This window comes from Capricornis sumatraensis, chromosome 2 (genome assembly GCF_032405125.1).
Source record: "Capricornis sumatraensis isolate serow.1 chromosome 2, serow.2, whole genome shotgun sequence".
Lineage (NCBI taxonomy): Eukaryota > Metazoa > Chordata > Mammalia > Artiodactyla > Bovidae > Capricornis > Capricornis sumatraensis.
Genome location: NC_091070.1, coordinates 213,746,232 through 213,768,824, shown reverse-complemented (window position 1 = coordinate 213,768,824; position 22,593 = coordinate 213,746,232). Strand labels below are relative to the sequence as shown.

The 22,593-nt window shown below is 45.2% G+C and overlaps 1 protein-coding gene across 3 annotated transcripts in view; it reads right to left on the bottom strand.

Moving 5' to 3' along the window:
- Positions 1-22,593, bottom strand: part of DGKD (diacylglycerol kinase delta) — a 107,562-nt gene that overhangs the window by 53,472 nt on the left and 31,497 nt on the right. For all 3 annotated transcript variants that reach the window (XM_068963914.1, XM_068963915.1, XM_068963916.1), the window contains one exon: positions 20,967-21,047. In XM_068963914.1, coding sequence (XP_068820015.1) covers positions 20,967-21,047 — 81 coding nt within the window. The remainder of the gene's footprint in view (positions 1-20,966; positions 21,048-22,593) is intronic.

Here is a 22,593-nt window from a genome sequence, read left to right as displayed (position 1 = left end):
CATACACACACACACACCACAACAGTATTGTGAAAATGGCTTAAATTTCATAAATGCAACTCCTCCTCAATAATAACACACAACCCAGGCAAGTAACAGCATCCGCTCCCACCCTCAATTCTAAATATACTTGACAGACACTACAATTAGTTCCACAGCTCACCAGCCAGGCTTCCAGAAGACAGTGTTCTTTCTTGATGCCTGCTTGGAGCAGCTGTAAGAACTAAGCGCTGAGCCCTCACGTGGAGTACCCAGCTCTTTGGACCATTGGTGTCACAGAGCAGGTGCTGCCTTCAGCAAAACCCCACACTTAGCAAACACACAGCCACCAATTTGGCTCAAAGCTGCTTCTTCCTGCTTCTTGAAACTGAGAACACAGAGTGGATTATAAAGCACGGGCTTCACTAGAGCAGCTTCCGCCTGCAGCTGCTCTCCCAGCCCTGCTCCACCGTCCAAGGCATGTTCTAACAATCAGAGCACTTTATCCACTAAGCCCCTACTACGTGCCAGGTGCTGCCCACCCCCACCCCACCCCCCACCCCCGAGGTGTGAGACTGAGCTGCCCCTGCTTTCCCAACGGGAGAGTGAGGCTACAGGTGTGAGAAGCTGGGATGGCACAGCTGATGGCCGACACAGCCAGGGCGGGAGGACTGGGTCTCCGGAGCTCCGTGTTTGGGCAGGGAGCAGGGCAGTGCACTCAGACGGCAGGAGTTGCCGTCCCCACACGGGCCTTCCCGTCTAGCAGGGCTTCTGCAGGACTTATGAGACAGCCCCGGCCCACAAGCACAACCTTCCCACCCCAGATCCAGGCCAGCAGTCACAGAAATTGGGAAGAGCTTTTCCATGCAAGGAAATCTGCCAATTATATATATAGCTTTTCCTCTCTCTGAGCCAAACTGACTGGTGTAGGGGTTTTGCCCAGGAAATATCTGAGCTCCAAACAAGCTGGAAAGGAAAACTGATGTTGAAATCCGGATAAAGGTCACGGTTGCTCACCAAAGGAGCAGTGCCTGACCACCCCACAGGCTGACATCTGCTGGGAACAGCTGAGAGACTCGGGTCTGGGGTTTATAGGCCCCACGCAGGCCTACAAAGGGACTCCCATTCATTCAACAGACTCGAATGCTGAACAGACGAGATGTAAAACAGAAAGACTAGATAAATCCATTATATAGCTTATTTTTTATTTAGGTTACCGTGTGTGCATGCTACGTTGCTTCAGTCATATCTGACCCTGTGCGACCCTACAGACAGTAGCCCAGCAGGCTCCTCTGTCCATGGGACTCTCCAGGCACGAATACTGGTGTGGGTTGCCATGCCCTCCTTCAGGGGATCTTCCCGACCGGGGGATGGAACCCGTGCCTCTCACATCTCCCGCACTGGTAGGCGGGTTCTTTACCACCAGCACCAGCTGGTTATAGGGTTACCAGGTTATAACTAACTGAAAAATGAAAAGTAAAATATAAAGGAAAACCAAATGTTAATGTAAAATAAGATAATTAAATAAAGGTATGGCTGGACGGCATCACTGACACAATGGACAAGAACTTGGCCAAACTCCAGGCAATGGTGAGGGACAGGGAGGCCTGGCGTGCTGCAGTCCATGGGGCTGCAAAGCGTCAGACTCGACTGGATGACTCAACAACAACAACAGAAAGCTTATAGATTTAATTACATTTGTTTCCTCTTTACATTCTATTTTTCCTGTTTTTATTAGTTATTTGCCTGATAATCTTAAAGGATAATTCTTCCCTAATACCTACTCTTCAGTTGCAGATGCTATTTTTAACACTGCCTATAAAATTAACCTCATCTGAAATTCTTTGGGATTTGAATAAATCAAAATAGCTGCTAAGTGTTGGCAAGTTGAACCCTATTACTTTCCTACTAGTAGGGATGAATGGTGGGATGAATGGTGGTGGAGATAAAAACTAGGAAACAGAGAACACTTTTTTGCCATCCCAATGACATGGATTCTATTACAGCATTACCCCCATTTCACAGATGAGAAAACTGAGTCTCAGCAGTATCTTGCCTTATGCCATAGAGCTAAAAAAAAAAGGAGAACACCTTCATAGTACACCACACAAAATACCATAAAAAATTTCACGGAGAGTACTGTGGGGGAAACTGAAAGTGAAGTCGCTCAGTCGTGTCCGACTCTTTCCGACCCCATGGACTGTAGCCTACCAAGCTTCTCCGTCCATGGGATTCTCCAGGCAAGAATACTGGAGTGGGTTACCATTTCCTTCTCCAGGGAGTCTTCCCAACCCAGGGATCGAACCCGAATCTCCCGCATTGGAGGCAGACGCTTTACCCTCTGCGCCACCAGGGAAGCCCTGTGGGGGAAGGAAGCTATGAATACAGACATGTAAAATCACTCCTCTATCTGTATGATATGGTAACTCTGGCACGGTCAATTCAGGCAGAATGACACTGTGAGTGAAGCCCGCTGGATCCCTGTGCCAACAGCCATGTGCTGGAGCCATATGACTAAACAGAAGGGCCAGGTCATACTTTTCGGAAATCACATGAAATCTCAATGTGGTATTTTGCAGAGCAGCAGCCCTCTTAAACATGCATATCCTACATGCAGTTCTCATTCAATTTCTACTGAAGTTATACTGAAACCTGGAATGTCTTTTTTGTCCCATGGACCCTTTTGGCAGTCTGGAGAAGCCTATGCAGACTTCTCAGGAATGTCTCTGGATGTAGAAAATGAAACACCACTGCAATGAAAGTCTACCTTAATCAAAACAGTCAAATCCACAGACCCCTTGTGGGGAGCAAGGTCCATGAGCCAAGGTAAAAAAAACCTCTGCCAGCAGCATGCTATCTTCTCTCCTCCCTCTCCCCCACCTCTCAAAAGGAGTTACGGGGGTGAATGGCTCTCCAGCAGTCATCTTGGACCAGGAGAATCGATTTCTGGAGGCACCCAGATGACGCTGTGCAACCACATGCTGATCAAGGCCTGCCTCCTCTTGTGCAGGAGAATAAAACTTCACACGCTCACACCATTCTTACTTTGACAACTTCATTTTTAACAAGTGGATGGAGTGAGCTGAATCAGTTCAGTTCAGTACAGTTGCTCAGTCGTGTCCGACTTTTTGCGACCCCATGAATTGCACCATGCCAGACCTGCCAGACCTGCCTGTCCCAACCCACTCCAGCGTTCTTGCCTGGAGAATCCCAGGGACGGTGGAGCCTGGTGGACTGCCGTCCATGGGGTCGCACAGAGTCGGACACGACTGAAGCAACTTAGCAGCAGCAGCAGACCTGCCTGTCCGTCACCAGCTCCCGGAGTTCACTCAAACTCATGTCCATTGAGTTGGTGATGCCATCCAGCCATCTCATCCTCTGTCGTCCCCTGCTCCTCGTGCCTCCAACCCCTCCCAGCATCAGAGTCTTTTCCAATGAAAAGACTCTTCGCATTAGGGGGCCAAAATATTAGTTTCAGCTTTAGCATCATTCCTTCCAAAGAACACCCAGGACTGATTTCCTTTAGAATGGACTGGTTGGATCTCCTTGAAGTCCAGGGGACGCTCAAGAGTCTTCTCCAACACCACAGTTCAAAAGCATCAATTCTTCAGCACTCGGCTTTCTTCATAGTCCAACTCTCACATCCATACATAACTAGATGGACCTTTGTTGAACAGTGGCCTCCACAAGAATATGTCCATGTTCTAATCCCTAGAACCTGTGACTGTGAGCTAACTTGGAAAAAAGTCTTTGTAAACATAATTAGGGTTCTTACAGTGGAATCACCCTGGGTTATCTGGGTGGTCCTAACTCCAGTGACAGCTGTCCTCCCAAGAGACAGAAGGGAGGACACAGTGGAGGGCGGAGAGAGTCCTGCAGAGATGGAGGGAGAGACGGGGGTGATGCCTCACCAGCCAAAGGACACCTGGAGCCGCTGGAAGCCACATGAGGCAGGGAACAGGGTCTCCCCAAGACCACGGTAGGGAGCACGGCCCCGCCAACGCCTTGATCTCAGACTTCTGGCCTCCAGAAATACGACAGCATAAATTTCTGTTGTTCTAAGCCATGTGGCAATTTGTCATAACAGCCCCAGGAAACTAACAGAGCACCCAAACCTGCTTCTAAGAAATGTACCTTTATGATTTTCTAAACATTAAATACTAAGAATTAAACATACACTCCCTTTCACATATGCAGTGCTGTATATGGCGTTAAGCAGAAACAGCCCTCTAAACACGTGTATCCTAAATTTAATTCTCATTCAGCTTATACCAAAAACTCTCTTTATTTTCCATCGCCATTATTGGGCCAACCCATCTTCCTGAAATTTAAGAATAAATCAAGAGCGTGTCCTCCCCTTCACTCTGTTCCTACATCATGCCAACAAGCATTCCCTTCTTTCTTCCTGTCCTCTTCCCAAGCTCCATCTGCTTCCTCCAACCATCCCTCACCCTCACACCGGCGTGTTGGCGACTTCTCCATTGCCTTTCTCCAGGCTGTGCTGCCTGCAGAGCTCACGGTCCCAACTTTCTGCTCGTGTTTCCTCCTCCGCCAGCCCGGTCTCTGACACCTGGGTTCCCCCAGTCTGTCCGCTTCCTCGCCATCAAACCCAGCCCAGTCTCCTCCCTTCCCTCACTACAGGCACACGGCATGCTCACTGGAAACTCTGCGGGTTCGGGATACAGGAAAGTTTCCGTGATGAGCCATCTAAAATAAGGTCAGCTAAGCAGAAGCTGAAATACAGAAGTCCTCTTGCTCAAAAATGAGCCTGTAAACCCGAATCACACCAGAATCACACAGAGCAGAGGAAGTTATATCTTCTCAGCCTCAGGTCAGGTAATGGAGGTGAGAAAGGCCCTACAGAGGAGCGGAGGCCACCTTCAGGAACACCCGCCCCCTCTCCTGGGCACAGGGACTCCGCATGGAGCTGCTCCACAGGGGAGGCCATGCTCAAAGGTCCCTCCTGTGACCGAAGACGCCTTCACTAAGATTATCCGTACCAGGAGAAACCGAAACCGTGCTATGTCCCTAAAACTGCAGGAGTAAATAAAACTGATCAACCAAGACTCGTCTACACAATGAAACACCCACAACTAGAGAGGTGGTCATCGGAGATGCTCACCATGTGGAAATGCTTATCCGATGAAATAATAACTGAAGCCATAATATAAAGTTACACATACGCTGACGGGTGTATAACACATGCAAGATGAAACGTCTACCCGTGAAGAAGTCTGAAGGCGACGTGAGAGAAGGAAGCCACTGCTGAGCTACTGCTTTTCTCCACTTTAAATTTCCTTTAAAATCATCATTAAACACTTTTAAGACGGACTTCCCTGGTGGGCAGTGGCTAAGACTCTGCACCCAGAATGCAAGGGGCCTGGACTTGATCCCTGGTCAGAGAACTGCAGATCCCACAGGCTGCAACCAAGAGTTCACATACTGCAACTAAGAGCCAGCACAGATAGATTAAAAGAATATTTTTAAAAAATGACCGACACTTTAAGCGGCCCCGCCCCCAGGCCTGCTCATACAGCCCCTCCGCAGTAGAAGCTTCCGCTCCCCAGGTAGGTGCCTGAGCTGCTGCTTTCTCCTCTCGCACTGCCCTGGGCACCCTACTCTACGTGGCACCTGTCACAGGGCTCAGTCATGAGTCTGTTCACATTCAACAGCCTGGAAACTGGCTCTAAGCACAGAGAAAGCGTGTTTCCACCTCCGTCCACCCTCAGACACCCAGCAGAGTTTGCCACAAGGACCGCTGAATGAAGGGAAGACAAGTCTTTGTGAAAACATGCCCCTTTTCCAATTGATTTCTATTTGATTTCAGAAATCAGGTTGCCAGGCTAAAGCCTGACTTGTCCAATTATATGTCTATATTCTGCAAGGGTAAATAAGTTTTCAAGCTGTCAAACCTGGAAACACCCACACGGCAAAGGGAGCCGGCCACTCTCAAAGCTGCTCACCAACCAGAGTCCAAAAGCCCCAGCTCTGGGAGCCCCGAGGTCCTGTCGCTCCCACCTCTCTGTAAGTGGGTAACGGGAACCAAGGGGGGCTGGCCCCCAGGACCATCTGCATAACGGACATTTGTTCCAGGGCGGGGGTGGGGGGTGTTGCAAAGAAGAAACAATTCAACATCCTTTCTGAACAGAAAGGACCAAGAGAACCGCATTCCCGGCTCTGGCTCCGGCTCCTCGCACAGCCGGCGTGAGCCTCGCTCGGGGACAGCAAGCTGTGAAAGGCAGCCCCGGCCTCGGGTCTAGACGCAGAGGCCGTGACCACCAGGGAGCCACTGCTCCCCGTCGCAGGACTGCGGGTCCCCAGTCTGGCTGCCCTGCAAAGTCGAGCAAAGTTTGGAAAAATCACCCACTTCTAAGTCAGCAGCAAACTCTCCAGGGAAGGTGCCCGAACCTTTTCTGAAGCTCTAAAGGGTGCTCGAGCATGGCTGCCCCAAGGGAGTGGAGGCGGCTACGGGTTCTCTCTGCCCACAACGTGAACAGAAAGGTCTCGTGGAAGAGGGTGCCCGCACCCTACCTTCTGAGGGGTGTGGTGGGTCTGCTGGGGGGGTTCGGGGAGAGGGCCACCGGTGGAGGGGCCCCAGAGACACCAGGGCGGGCAGGCGGCTGTGCACAGGGTGCTCCCTGCCCACAAAAGGCAGGTCGGTGCTGGGGTGAGGCTGGGAGGGGCCGGAGCGCCAGGTCCCCTGGACACGGCAGATAAGGAACGAGGCGGTACTAGAGGACTCACAGTGCTGTCAGAAATGGGCAGGAAATGCCTCTTTTTAATGGTGCTGTATTCACATATATTCCAGTAAAACTCGTCTTTCCTCTTCAAGGTCCACCTCCGCTGCGGCCACTGGTGTGACCCTGGTGGGAATGAACAGACTGTCCAGTGTCCTGGTCAGCAAGATGTGGAGTCAGCGCAGAGATGCTCCATTTGAGAAACACAGGGACACCAAACCCAAGAAAACGCTCTACAGCCGTATCGTCGATAGCAACAACCACTTTCATCATGTTGTGCTAACTCATCTTACCCTGCCGACACCCCCGAGCGGGTTCTGCTATCGCCCCTACTCCCCAGATGAGGACCCCCAGGCGCAGAGCCGAGTGTGATCTGCCCGAGGTCAGCCAGCAGGTGCGAGGCTGAGCGGGCACCCGTGCCCTGCTCCCCAGGCCTCCCTGGAAGCCCGGCTCCCACGCCAGGCCCGCTGCGGGTGCTTTCAGAGATAAGAGAAGGACTGAACGCAGCCCTGCCATCTAGGGTCTCAAACCTGGCGGAGAAACACAAATCCCCAACATTCAGAGTCCCCGCCTCCTCCAGGACCCCTGAGTCGGGAAATCCCACATGGCACTCAATCTCCCCCGTAAATGAAGCAAACCCGTAACTGCGCACGTCATGACACACACAGGCAGATGCCCCGGGTGCCTTCCCTACAGCGCGGGGCCTGGCTCTCCCCTGCGAGCAGCCTCTACACCTGCCCAGCGCAGACCGTGCAGGGACCCAGAGCCCCTACCCACCAGCCCTGGGACTCAGGGTACCGCTCGGCCACACCAGAGAGCCCCGGGCAGTGCAGGGGTCACGGCAGGTGGGTGGCCAGCCCGACAGAGGTGCAGGCGTGGGGAGATGCCGCCCTCTCCAAGGGGGAAGCCGGGCGGGGAGCCCGTGATGCTCGTGTGCCCCCGCCTGTGCTCGGCCATCCGCCTGCCCCTGTGTCCACCAGCAGCTCCTGTGCCCACTTCAGACGACACCCCTCTGTCCTACTGCCCTGAGAATCGCCACTAAACTGAATTTGGCTCTGACTCTGCCTCCCTCAGAGGGCCAGGGCCTCTGACAGCAGGCACCATGAAGTCGGTGTCTGAGGTGACGATTCCAAGGATGGAAGCCGCCATGCGGCCCTGGTGAGGAGCGAGCGCGTGGAGCAGCTGCAGGCAGCGCGCTTGCCAGCAAGCATCCATCACTGACAGCTCAGGGCCCATCTTCCTTCCGTACCGTTCCTAAACTATGCAGGACCAAGAGCAGTGCCGGCAACAAGGAGACCAGGGTCGAACTCCTCTGCCTGCCAGGCCCGGGTCCCCATCCACCTCCCTCACAGGCCACAGAAGAGGCCACCTGTCTGACCTCCTCACTCCCACCCTGTCCCCTCCTTCCCTGCAGCAGCCATGATGAAACCCACTAGCTTTACAGATCTTACTGGCTCGCAATACATGTGGCAAAGGGCCCACCGCGGCCTGGAACATGCTTCGCCTCTGCCCTTGCCTGCCTCGCCCCCCTCCCAGGCTCAGCTCCCTCTGTCAGGAACCACTCTGACCCCAGACCCCTGACACTGCTGCCCACGGCCCCCTCAGCCTCGGGTCTCCCTACATCCCCCAGCCATGCTCCCCCAGCTGCAGCATCCTGACCCAGCTGCAGCCCGCGCTGTTTCCTTCTTGGCCTCTGGTCCTGACTGCCCAGCACCTGCCGCTCACCCAGGACTGTTCGGAGCGTGAAGGAAGCTCTCAGTGACACCAGCGCCCGTCCACACAGGGCTCTCGGGTGAAACCAGGGAGCAAACAGAGCTGACCTCCCTGGACGAGTCACTGTGACATGTAACTATGGACACCTACTGTGTGTCAGAGAGCGAACAGGGCCCACCACCCTGTAGCAAGTCACTCTGACATGTAACTCTGGGCACCTAGTGTGTGTCAGAGAGCGAACAGGGCCCACCACCCTGGAGCGAGTCACTCTGACATGTAACTCTGGGCACCTAATGTGTGTCAGCAGTGGACAAACCAGACGAAAATCCCTTGCTCACAGACGGCGTTATGTTACAGCTTTTAACAAAAGAAACAAAAGCAGGTGGACTCAGAGCAGCACCGGGGAGGGATGGTGGGGGCGGGGTGAGGCTGCAGTGTCCCGGTCTCCCGGGGCCCCACTGCTTTGATTTGTTTCTGCTGCTTTCCAAAACTTCAAATGACTTTAAAGGAGGTGGTGACATTTCATCAAACGTTTATTAAAATAGAAGCCAGGTAGAACCCAATGATGGAACACTGACTTGAAGAAAAGAGGAAACGAAAGCACTAAACCCTAACTGCGCCCCAACTTCTGGAACGCTCCACAGCTCCAGGCTACTGCGGGAAGACGACAAAGAAGCCATGCAGGACTTGAAGACAGCTGAAATCACTAAAGAGAGCCCAGAGATGGTGGATGGGGAGGGGGACAGCTGAAGTCCATGAAAACTTCCAGATATCCAAAAGCAAATGCAGGTGCTCAAAGGACAATCTCCTCCCGAGGCACGACAAAGATGAGGCTAAACAGAAAGCGTTTTTAAAATACTTTCTCTATCAAACAAGAATGAGTCCAGATAACAACGAAGTAAAAAGAACAGGAAAGCTATGCTGGAACAGGGGTGAAAATCACACGTAGAAGCACTAAGAAATGCAATTAAATTTGTATCAAATTATACAATTTGATAAACAGAATTAGAGAAAACAAATTAAACAACGCAGAAAAGCATGACAGACATGGAAGATGGAACGCGCATGCACGCACCCCCGCACGATCCCAAGGCCCCTGGCCCCTGCTGGACCCTGCAGCTCGTTTACCCGGCCTGCTGCTCGGAAGCGGAGCACCTGACGCCTCAGCCATCTCGCCCTGGGCCAAGCTGAGGGCACCCATGTCGCTGCCCACTCTCCACCCCTATCCCCTGAGCCAGGGGCCTGTCCTTCCTCTTCCTCTTCACCCTCCACCTGGCAGTCAGAGCAAATCATTCCAATACTGCAAGTCTGGGACTCCTGCCAAGAGAAACTATTGAATGGACAGGCTGAAGGACTATGTCCCAAACCCACTCCGCACCTGTGGTCTTTCTCCCTTGGGCCTCAGCAGGCCGCATGGCTCATTCTTCACCCCTCTGTACAGTCCGAACTATAGCCCCCACCACACGACCTTCGCACATGCTAGGCCCTGGACCTAACCCATTCCAAAGTTCCTACAGGCACAATTCTGACACACGTGCACAAACTCACATGCTCTGTTCAGTTCAGGTGACTTTCCACTAGTCACTCTTCAAGTCTCAGTTAAAACATCACCTCCTCAGGGGCGGTCTTCCCCACCATTCCGCCAGACCAGTGGGGACCCGGCTTATCATACTTCCCACGCAGCCTTACTTCCACACATATTGTCAGTCTCAACCTGTAATTAGACCTCACTGTGAGTCACTGAGCCCCCTTGAATACAAGCTTGATGACAAACAGCCCTTCTCCATTTCTGCTCACCACTGAAAGTTATCACTGGGCATGGTATGTGGTCCCAGAGACCCTGTACAGAAAGATGTTGAAACAGTGAGCGAATGAATGTGTCGAACTCCCAAAGAACAAGACAAAGCACATGAACCAGAATTACAGAGAAAAGACCATTTTTCAAAGTTGGAAAACCAAAAACAGAGCCTGGAAACCAGCAGGTTCTACATATCAAGACAAATTTGTGAGCAAAAAGCAATATTGCTCCGGACAAAGAGAGAATCCTACAAGATTTCAAACAGAAACGTACAGATATCTTCAAAGATGGTAACAACATGAAGGCTAGTTTCCGATGCCTCCCCCGCAACACCAGCAACAGAGAACAGAGTGCTGTTGGGAGGTGTCTGATGAGAAATACCATGTTCTGGCTCCTTGGTGGAAAGCAGAGTGATCTCCATTATTTTACTTCCTTGTTATTCAGTCCTTTCTCAATGTCTTAGTTTGAAAGGAACAACTGAGTAACTGGTGAAGCAAAGCACTGGGTAGCATGCACTATGTGGCTCAACACTGTCTGATACAAAGCTTGACTAAAAAATGATGTCACCATTGTGGGCTGGCCATAAGCAGAGACATCATGAGAAAATCTGTGCGCTGTGAATGTGTAAAAAATAAAAAGGAAAAATTCAGCACAAATCAGTATCAAAAACAAAGGTGAATGGTGCACATACCACTCACAAAAATGCAGAACAGAACAGAGGGACCAAGAAAGCATTAACTCACAATACAGTCAGGCACGGACACACAGCAGTCAGACATGCCAAAGTCCTGACAAGCAGAAAATGCCTGAGGTTCACTGCTACTAGCAGACTGCTCCATACTGAACTAAAACAATTTCTAACAGTCTACTGTTTACAAGGATTAAATCTAAAATAACCAGGAAATATAAAGGTAACAGTAAGGGTGGAAGAGGGAAGTAAGTATGTCAATTAAATTGTGAACAAAGGAAAGAAAGTATGGCAATATTAATATCAGACAGAGTACAGGTCATGGCAAAGATTAATCAGTATAAAAAAAAAAGATGTGACTTTATTAATAGATGACTACTCAGTAATGAGGGTATTAACATTTACTTACGTGCTTAAAAGAACTTCAAAAATAGAGCAAGTGAGAACTGTTAGAAATATGAGAAGAAAAGGATGCATTTGAAAGAGATTAACTCCTCACTATCAGTCTGTGGGAGATCAAGTGATAAAAGTAAGGTCCTAAGAAGACTGAGCAACAAATTTCCTAAGTTGCAATAAAGACCAAATTTTATTCCCTGTAGTAAATACATTTTCTTTCAAGTAAATGGGATCTAACATTTCTCACATTTCATAATGAGTGATCTTCTTTTTTAATTGAGGTATAGCTGATGTACAATATTACATAAGTTTCAGGTGTACAACACAGTGTTTCACAACTTTTAAAGGTTATATTCCATTTATAGTTATTATAAACTATTGGCTATACACCTTGTGTTGTTTGTATACAGTGAGTGATCTTAATGTCAGATACTTATAAATATCATGCAGTGACAAGATACAGAAAAAAACAAACTAGTGACAAGTGCCAATTCACAAGCGGAAGCCAAAGAGGCTGAGAAGCTGAACAGAGCTTTTGACCACCACCACAGGGCTGGCAGAGACGACGGAACTCAGAAACCGACGGAGAACGAATAAACGCCGAGAATCCTAGGGACTAACCCACAGAAGCAGAGCAAGTGAAGACTGATCAGTCAGCCAGGAAAAGTGAAGCCCACATTCAAATCCGATCGACCACAAACTGGATTTAAGATGCCCTGCTGCTCCTGTGCCCACCGGCCAGAAGCAGAGGATTAATAAATCCTCTCTTTGGGAAGAGACCACCATCCTGAGCCTAAACCTGTCTTCACTTTTCAGACAATGTCTGTCAACCAAGATTGACAGGTATTCCAGGAGGAAACACTAAGGGGACGAAAGCGAGAAAAAAGCCAGGCAATTAAAAAAAGGCCCAGAGTAGAACCAGACATTTTGAGTTTTCAGGCATGGACTTTGAAATATGCTTAATATTCTCAATGAAATTAAAGACAAGATCAAGGAGAGGGTTTTTTGACATGGAACTTGAGCTCTTTTTTAAAAAATCAACTGAAAATTCTAGAGCTGAAAGAAAATAAGTGGAATTAAAAACTCACCAGACAGATTTAACAACAGACAAGAAACACCTAAGAACACAGAAGAAAGATAATAAAACACCCAGAATGAAGAAAACAGAAAATATTTTTCAAAGAGTACAAGAAACATACAAGTCAGGGGAAAGAGGTAACAAAAAAGTCCCAGAAATAAGAAGAAAAAATAATGGGTAGGAGGCAACACTTGAAGAGCTAATAACCAAGACTTCCCCAAAACTGACAAGAGAAGGGGGGCACAGCTACAGATTTCAGAACTGCCAGAACACTAAGCAAGATAAATACAGAGAACCATGCCTGGAAAAATCATAGTAAAACAGCACAATGCCAAAGGAAAAGAAAAATCTTAAAAGCAGTTGGAAGGGGAGGGGAGGAGATACATTATCATGCAAGGGAAAACAATAGGACAAGTTATTACTTTTACTAAAAATAATAGAAGCTACAGTACAATGGAATGACATTTTTAGACTCCTGAAAGAAAATGACTGCCACGCTAGAATTGTATAACAAGCAGAAACATCCTTCAGAAAGATGAAATAAACAAAACAAAAATAGAAACCAACACTAAAGGAATATTAAAGAGAGTTTTTCACAGAAGAAATATTACCCCATATGGATCACAGAAATACAGAAAGAAATGAATGGCAACAGAAAAGGCAATGTTCATTGCAAACCTAAGTGACTGCTGACTGTACAATAACGTCCTGTGAAATTTCAAATATATGTAAAATTAAGATACATCACAAACCACAGAAAGGTGAAAGGCAACTACAGAGAAGCTTCCTTTTCAAGTACCAGAAATTAATTTAAATTTCAAGAGCAAGGAAGAGTATGCACGTTTAGCTGCTCAGTCATGTCTAACTCTCTGTGACTTTATGGACTGTGGCCGCCAGGATCCTCTGCCTATGGGATTCTCCAGGCAAGGATATTGGAGGGGGTTGCCATTTTCTTCTCCCAGGGATCTTCCAGACCCAGGGACTGAACCGGCATCTCTTGCGTCTCCTGCATTGCAGGCAGACTCTTTACCTCTGAGCCACTGGCTTCCTCAATGAAGGGTATAGAGTTCAAAGGCTCTAAGATCTCTGCGTCGTCTGGGAAGCACTAATCTGGATGGGAAGTTAATAAGTCAAGGACATATTTTACAATCTGCCAAATAATATCACTAAAATATGTATATGAAATTAGAGAGGGGAGAAAATGAAATAATTCATCCATTTTAGAAAGAAAGATACAAAAAATATAAAATGTGAGACAAAGAGAAAACAAGTAATAATACACTGGATTTGTACCCAAATAAAAGAGTATCTAAAACTAAGTACAGATTAAACATAAACCAATGGAAGACATCACCCAATTAAATAATCCAACAGGCAATTAAAAACCCATACAACTATATGCTACTTACAACCTTAAATATAAACAAGAAAGGTTTAAACTAAAAAGATGGAAAATTCTATACTGTTACTTACAACTACTAACTGAAATAAAGGTATTGCAGCTAAAAGCAACATCAAAGTAAACTTTAAGGCAAAAAACATTAAAAGAAACAAAAGGTTTATTTCATAATAAAGGATTCAATCTAGTAAGAATATAAAATAATCTTAAATTTGTATGCATTTAATAACAAGCCTGCAAATATATAATGCAAAAATTAACAGGATGAAAGCAAAAACCAGGTAAGTCCACAGTCATAGTGGAAGATTTTAATAAATCTCACTCAATAGCTCAAGGACAAGCAGAAAAGCAAGTCAGAAGTTTATAAAAGATTTGAGGAAAATGATTAAATTTTGTCCTAATCAGCGTACAAGAACTACTGAGTGCAAATTCTGTTCAAACGCACATGGGACATTTGTGGAAACACACAGGTCAGAAGCAGACACAAAAGAATGCGAGTTCATTTACATCAACCATCTAAAACAGTCGACACAAACCCAGCATATCAGATGTAGGATGGTGGCTCCTCTGGAGGGGGCTAGGGGGACAACTGGGCAAGATCACTTGGGGGAGCTTCCCAGGGCCTAGACACATTCTACCACTGAATCTGGGTAGTGGCTGCAGAGGAAGCTCTGCCCACTCACTTGTGTGCTTTTCAGTTGGGAAGTCATTTTCAATTTTTAAAATTATTTACAATATACAAACTCGGTAAAGCAGAAATGCTGCTTTGACAAACTCCTTTGAAGAATTAGAGTAGTTAAAATATACCTTCAAAACAAATCTGTAAATTTTGTGATAAGGCTGGAAATAATTTCTAAATTATCCCATGTTAGATAATGGAAAGAAAAGAAGTATAAGGGGAAAATGAGAATCATTTTTCCCTGACAACTTTTGCCTACTACTGGTGTATGAAACCTAGTTTTTAAAGAAGGGGGAAGGAGGGTAGGAGGGAACCACTAAAGCAAGCATAGCCAATGAGGGCAAACTTAGAGAAAGAGACAGGGGTAATTTTGAACCACCCCCCCAAATACAGAGCTGACTATCCAAAAGCACATACAGAATCAGCTCAAAAAGAAATTAATACAAATGGCCAAAGACTGTGAGAAACGTTCGACCTCACTTCATTTTTATCAAAGTGGCATAGATGTTATAAAATTTTAACCAATGGCATTTGTGAAAGGACAGACACCACTTCATGAAGTGTGACTCATAGAAGTTCTAAAAGCCATTTGGCAATAATATACCGAAAGCCTTTTAGTTTTCATAGATTAACATTAACATGTTTAATTATCGAAAACATTTCATGCTACTGCAGAGGCTGGGACATGAGGCTGACAAATCCCCTTTCTTCATGCTGCCATTATGCTCTCTGGCCTTCTAAGGGGTGATCCCACTTGAAGGTGAGAATGCAGAGGACTCTGTCTACTCTCATCTTCTGAGATTTCCCGTGGCCACAGCTCCACCTTATCAAGAACCTAAAGCCACATCTGTGTCTCTAGCTGCATCCCAACTTCACTTTGTTCTTAAACAGAAGGCAAGCAGACCCCTTTCCAGCTGCAAAAGTCTCCTTGCTAGCATTTCTTCCATCAAACCTGTATAAAAATCTCTGTTGTTGTTTAATCGCTAAGTCATGTCCCACTCTGTGTGGCCCCTTAGACTGCAGCCCGCCAGGCTCCTCGGTCCATGGCATTTCCCAGGCAAGAGTGCTGGAGGGGTTCGCCACTTCCTTCCCCAGAGGAGCTTCCCCGCCCAGGGATCAACACCACCCCCTGCCCTGTCTCCTGTGCTGGCAGGCAGGTTCCTTATCACTGAACCACCAGGAAAGATAACTCTCTACTCTCCCCCAAATATTTCCTTCCATCTCCCCTGGAAGACTCTTGTCCCTCAGGTGCTTATGTCTTTATGAGACAATTCTTTGACCATTTTAGGGAAAAATTAAAATGGAGTCTTTGTTAATGTGGAGCAAAATTTACTCATTCTTTGCCAGATACAAAAGGTTCCCATCTGTTGGCTGATTCACGCTAACAGTGACTTTCACTGCCCGGTTGTTTATATCAGGCACGCAATTTTAGTATAAGTTGTGGAATTCGGAAATTACTACTGGAATAGCTGGAAAACCAAATGAGATATTCCAGGAACTGAAGTAGCTTCTGGGCAAATACATTCATTCATTCTGCACTCACTTCCGCAAGCACATGGCACCAGGCACTGGCAAAGTCCAAGGCTAGGCCCTGCCTTCTAGGACCTGCACGCAGATTCCTACAGGGTGCTGTACGGGAAGGGACAGGTTCAGAGTTCAGACAGACAACACTGCAGGAAGTTAGAAGTGGGGGAGTGCCCAGAACCTACCAACTCTCTGTGTAAGCATGCCTCGGGGAACTGGGCACCAGTCAAGTGGCTCCAAATACTCCACCATGCATCCCCAAATTCCAGATGCCCTCACGGGTTGCTAAGGGCCAGGGGGGTGGGGGGGGGTCTTCTTATCTTGGAGTATTTCTGGGGAGCCTCACTATTAAGCTTTAATGTCCTTTCAGTACATGCTCAGATGAAAAGCTAGTTTTTACAGCACTAACAAAATCTAAAGTAAATGTGAAAGAAACAGTGCCTCTGCCCCGAGGGCTGGGAATCATCCACGACTGCCCCCACAGGAATGAGCTCAACATGTGGAAGTCAACTATTCGGCACCCTGAACACGTTTTCCCATAGCCACAGGGTATAAATCAGGGTTCATTCTCCAACCAGGCTGACAAAGTTCCACAGTAATTCACATCGTACCAGAGCACAGTGCCCTATTATTTTTATGGAGACGTAATTCCTGTACAATTCAGCCTTTTACAGTATACAGCTCAGTGGTTTTCAGCATATTTATAAAGTTGTGCAACCATCACCACTATCTAATTTTAGAACATTCTGACACACACCCCCAACTAAAATCCGGTACCCATTAGCACTCCTCCGTCCAACAGCCCCTGGCCACCACTATCCACTGTCTCTACAGATTTGACTATTGTGCATTTCATGTATATGGGATCATAAAATATGTGGTCTTTTGTGTCTGGCTTTTACTCAGTATATTTTCAAGGCCCATCTAAGCTGTAACATGTATCAGTACCTCATTTACTTTTCAAAAGCCTTTTAAAAGTTCACACTTTCTACCTCAAACAGGATTCTACTTCTAAGAACTTAAGCTATGGAAATAACCAGAAATATACAAAAGGATCTATTTATAAGTATACATTAAATTGCTATTTAATAGGAAAAAAATACAATATAGGGACTGGTTAAACTTATACATTTAAATAAGATGGAATACTATGCAACATTAATAAGCAAGATTTTGAAGGATATCATAAGAAAAGCTCATTATTAAGTGAAGAAAGTAGGTTAAAAACTAAAACCCAGTTGGTGGGAATGACATATTATTAGGTATCTTTGGGTAATAGGAATATAGATGGTTTAAACTTCCTATGTTATTTATACACTTAAAATTTTTCTTCAATAACTTGACCAAAAAAGCAATTAATCTTTAATAACATTTTTCTACTGGAAGAAAAAACAACTTTTAGAATATTGGAATGTGAACAGAAATACACTCAGAGTTAAATGCAGAATCCCTAATGTTTTTTAATTATTGATATATATGAAAATAAGAAGAGTCAATTAATAAGTTATTTTTAAAAGTGAAAAGCAGATAAGACAATAAATATAAACACAGAAACTGAATTAGGTAATAAAAAATGGAATTGTTGAATAATCTAAGAACCAGTTCTCTCTTTTTAAGAACAAGTTCTCTTAATAGCAAAAAGAAAAAAATGGGACTCAATCAAACCTAAACCTACAAGTTTTTTCACAGCAAAGAAAATCATAAACAAAATGAAAAGACAACCTACAGACTAGAAGGAAACATCTGCACATGATACAACTGACAGGGGCTTAATCTCCAAAATATACAAACAGCTCATACAACTCAGTAACAAGAAACAAGCAACCCAATTGAAAAATGTTAGAAGACCTAAATTGACATTTCTCCCAGAAGACATACAGATGGTCAAGAGGGACACGAAAAGATACTCAAAATCACTAATTACTAGAGAAATGCAAATCAAAACTACAATAAGGTACTACCTCACACTGGTCAGAATGCCAGCATCAAAAGGTCTACAAATGACAAACGCTGGAGAGGCTGTGGAGAAGAGAGAACTGCCGGAAGCAATGGAAACTGACGCGGCCACCACGGTGAACATTATGAAGGTTCCCTAAAAACTGAAAGTAGACTCTCCATACGATCCGGCAATCCCACTGCTGGGTATCAATCTGGAAAAGACTAAAAAACTCGAATGTGAAAAGAAACATGCACCCCAATGTTCAAAGCAGCACTATGTACAATAGCCAAGACAGAGAAGGAAACTAAATGTCCGACAGATGAATGGATAAAGAAGTTGAGGGGTTCCATTCCACAACAATGAATATTACTTAGCCATAAAGATTGGAATAATGCCATCTGCAGCAACATGGATGGACCTAGAGATTATCATACAAGTGAAGGAAGTCAGAAAGAGAAAACAAATACAGTGTGATATTGTTCATATGTAGAATCTAAAACATGACATAAATGAACATACCTACTAAACAGAAACAGACTCACATACATAGAGACCAGACTTGTGGTTGCCAAGGGGTGGGGATGGTGGAAGAGGGATGGATTAGGAGTTGGGATTAGCAGATGCAAACTAGTATATATAAAAAGAATAAAGCAAGGCCCTATTATATAGCACAGGAAACTATATTCAATATCCTGTAATAAACCATAATGTAAAAGAATATGAAAAACATATATATATCTGAATCACTCTGCTGTACAGAAAAAATTAATGCAATATTATAAATCAACTTTACTCGAATACAATTCTCTTCAAAGTGAATAATGACAAAAAAACAAAAGCTAAGCAAGTAAAATTAGAAGTGTGAAAGGGAACCAACATAATATTGTAAAGCAATTATCCTTCAAATAAAAATAAATGTTTTAAAAAAAGAAATGTGAAAGGGGATTCAACCAGAGACATTTATGTTTAAAGTGCAAATACATATTACTAAATTAAAAGGTGTGGAGTAAGTGGGAAAGTAAATAACAAAAATGGACTAAAGAGGTTAAAAAGTTCCTATGATTAAAAACAAACCTTTTAGGTTTATTCAGAGTCTTATTATCTCCTCTCAAATTTTCAAGAAATTCTAAAACTATAAAAATGTTCCAGAGCACAAAAAATCATGAAAAGTTACTAAATGAATCCTACGGGGCTGCTTGCACTCTGAAATCAAAACACAGCAAAGGATACCTCCTACCCGAAGAGTTAAGCACACACATGCTTTCATAAAATTCTAAATCCAAAATCAGGTTGTACTACTCAACATTATCAGGAACAATTTACTATTAAGAACTGTACGAAGGGGCTTCCCGGCGCTCCCAACGCAAGGGGCCCGGGTTCAATCCTCGGTCAGGGAATTAGATCCCACATGCCACAACTAAGACCCAGCACAGCTAAAAAACAGAAAAGAAAAACCTGAAAGAAGTGTACAAATACCCAAAACCAAACTGATCATCTACAATAAATTATTGTTCAAAACACTCAAGTGAAATTCAGCACCTATTCCTATTAAACACTCTAAAAGCCACAAATCAAAGAACAACTCATTTACATAGTTTAAAATGTCTCTCCCCAGCCAGTAAGTAAAAATAAACTAATGCAGGAAAAGTAAAAATGGACCAAATAAAATGAGGACTAAAATAAAAGAGGCCATCAGGCAAGTCTGACTAGTTCAATAAGCCACAAAGGAAAACCAAGAACAGTTAATTACACCAAAATAAAATAAGTAGAAGTTTAAACGGAGGAAGGAATATCCCATCTGGAGCAACAACTTAATCAATCCATAAACAAATAAATAAAATAAAACCTGAAAGTAGCTGAAACAAACATTAACTCAAAATGTTGGACCCTAAACACGAAGAAAATTACCCACCTTGACTGAGTTACTAAAGAATTTTTAAAAATTGGGAAGCATACTGGCACCCCACTCCAGTACTCTTGCCTGGAAAATCCCATGGACAGAGAAGCCTGATAGGCTACAGTCCATAGGGTCGCAGAGAGTCGGACACGACTGAGTGACTTCACTTTCACTTTCACTGTATTTCTAGATAAAATTACTTAATAACATGAAGAAAAATATTTTAAAATACTCTATTCCTGTTATTAATATTAGAATCATACCTTACACAGTAGGTTCTAAAGTCATCCCTGAAGCCAAAATTGTAAAGTCATACAAGAAATGCTGTATAGACATTAAAAAATATAATGAACATTTAGACCAATCAACATGGGAAGTGATCACCATAAATTGTCAAGAGAAAAAAAAATCAAACAGGTGTTTCATCAAAAGGATCACTGTCATCCCATGCCATAATGCTGCTCAAGAGACAGACATTTAGATGTAAAGATAATCACTCTAAAGTGAGCAGCTGGGTACCCCCAGGCTCACATGAGTTTATGCATTTAGAACTTTTGCACAAAGTACAACATAATTTCTATATATGGGGGTGGGAGGGTTAAGTTTTAAAAAGAAAATAGGTATACTAAAATATTAACATTCTATTTTGAGGTGGCTAAATTACAGTTATTTTCTAATTGCTTCCATATTCTTTTCTGTATTTCCAAATTTTCTACAATGATCATGAAAAACAGTTCTCTGTGTACAACTGTTAAAGAAATATCAACATTCTATTTTGAGGTGGCTAAATTACGGTTATTTTCTAATTGCTTCCACATTCTTTCCTGTGTTCCCAAATTTTCCACAGCAATCCTGAACAATGAATCTCTGTGTAAAACAGTTACAGAAATGCAAACTACAACGTGTTTAAACAATTCATTTGGACCCTCTCATTCTTTTATGCTTACATGTGCCAAATTCTCGGTTTTTCTCCAGCCACTGTACAATTTCGAACCTTGAACTCAAAATTTATCAAGAACTGCTCCAATCAGAGGGCAAAGGATGAAAAGTCTGAACTGCTCACACACACCCCATTCAAGTTAAACAGGAAAACCAAAGGTGGCCGAGGAATCGAGAGAGGTGTGCGCCCACAGACTCACCGTAAAGCTGTTGTTGACGTTCTTGGTGCTGGATTCAGCCACACTGGCATCGGTCAGGTCCACCTCATCAAATATGATCGACTGGAAGAATACAGGGGCCACAGTCAGAGGGGGCAAAGGCATGCCCGTCCCGGACTGCCCACCGCTCTCCCTCGACCCCAGCCAAGCGTGTGAGAACTACATGGACCCGAGTAACTCCACCCGACCCACTGCTGACGGCACGCAGGGCTCACGGGGAAGCTCAAGACCTTTTCTAAGTCCAGGGAGCTCCCTAGTGACCGGCGCCAGTGAAGTCAGAGACACGTCCTCCCATGAATCCACCTGAGAGCAGGATCCAGAGGGGAGGTCCTCTGTCCTCTCAGCTTTCCTTTCTCCACCTTGCACGCTTGGGGAGAAAGGTATTGGCTAAAATGAACGATTCTAGGGGAGGACAGACTGACCCCAACAGAAGGGACCCAGCCATGAAAGAAAACAAAGGGGCACGGCAGAGACAATCTAGTCCCAGAGAGAAAGGAGGGTCTAGAAGCAGGCCTGGGACACGCCCCTCCCCATTCTACTCTCCCCGCCAAGGCCCCCTGTCACAGCCCTCCAGCTCCTGCTACCCTTACTGTCCCCTCTGGAGGAAACACTAGCAACTTAGAAAAGACTCAGCCTTTTAAGTAACTCCCCCCCGCCCCCTGAACTAAAATAACTACACGAGTCTTTTTTTTTAAATGAAGGATGTGGTCAGAATCCTTTCTAAACAAGTTACTCTGTACAGTTTCAGATTTTAATGTACTAACTCACTAGGGATACATCTCAAAATGCAAATTACTCAGATTCCAGTTTTTTTATTAATAATACTAAAATGTTAGCATCTGAACACAAAGACTGGTGTTCAGAACACCAAAAACTAGGTTTGTAGACACACTAGTGTCTGAAGTGTGCCACACCACAGTCGCCTAAGCCAGGCAGTGACTCAGAGACTCTCAACAGCTCCTCCTCTGTCACTGGCGTCTGCCTGGTGATTCCAGCTATAAATCTTACAAAGATGACACACGGGAGGAAGGATCATGGCTAGAAAGCCCAGAGACAGCTTTCTCTTCACACACCAAAAAGCCCAATACACTTTAAGCATATTTTTAGTTAGCTACACAGGTATATACCCTGTCTCCAAAGTCATCAAGTTGCACACATTAAGTTTCTATACAGTGTTTATAAAACTGTTTTGAAAAAAGAGAAAAAAAAGGTCTTCCCTGGTGTAGGTACAGTGGCTAAGAAGTGCCCTGCCAATATGGGGGACATGGGTTCCATCTCTGGTCTGGGAAGATTCCACATGCCATGGGGCGACTAAGCCCATGGACCACAAATGCTGAGCCCGTATCCTGCAACTAAGGAAGCCGAGGGCCTAGAGTCTATGCTCTGCAACAACAGAAGCCCCCGCAATGAGACGCCGAAAAACCGCAATGAAGGGGAGCCCCCACTCACTGCAGCCAGAAAAAGGCCCTGCAAAGCAACAGAGACCCAGTGCGGCCAAATGCAAAAAACAATCATCATCATCCATTTTTTTAATGATTTTTAAAAAATACAGAAAACTTTGGAAAAAAATAGATTTTTAGGCCAAAATAAGAGGGTTTTTAGGCCAGTG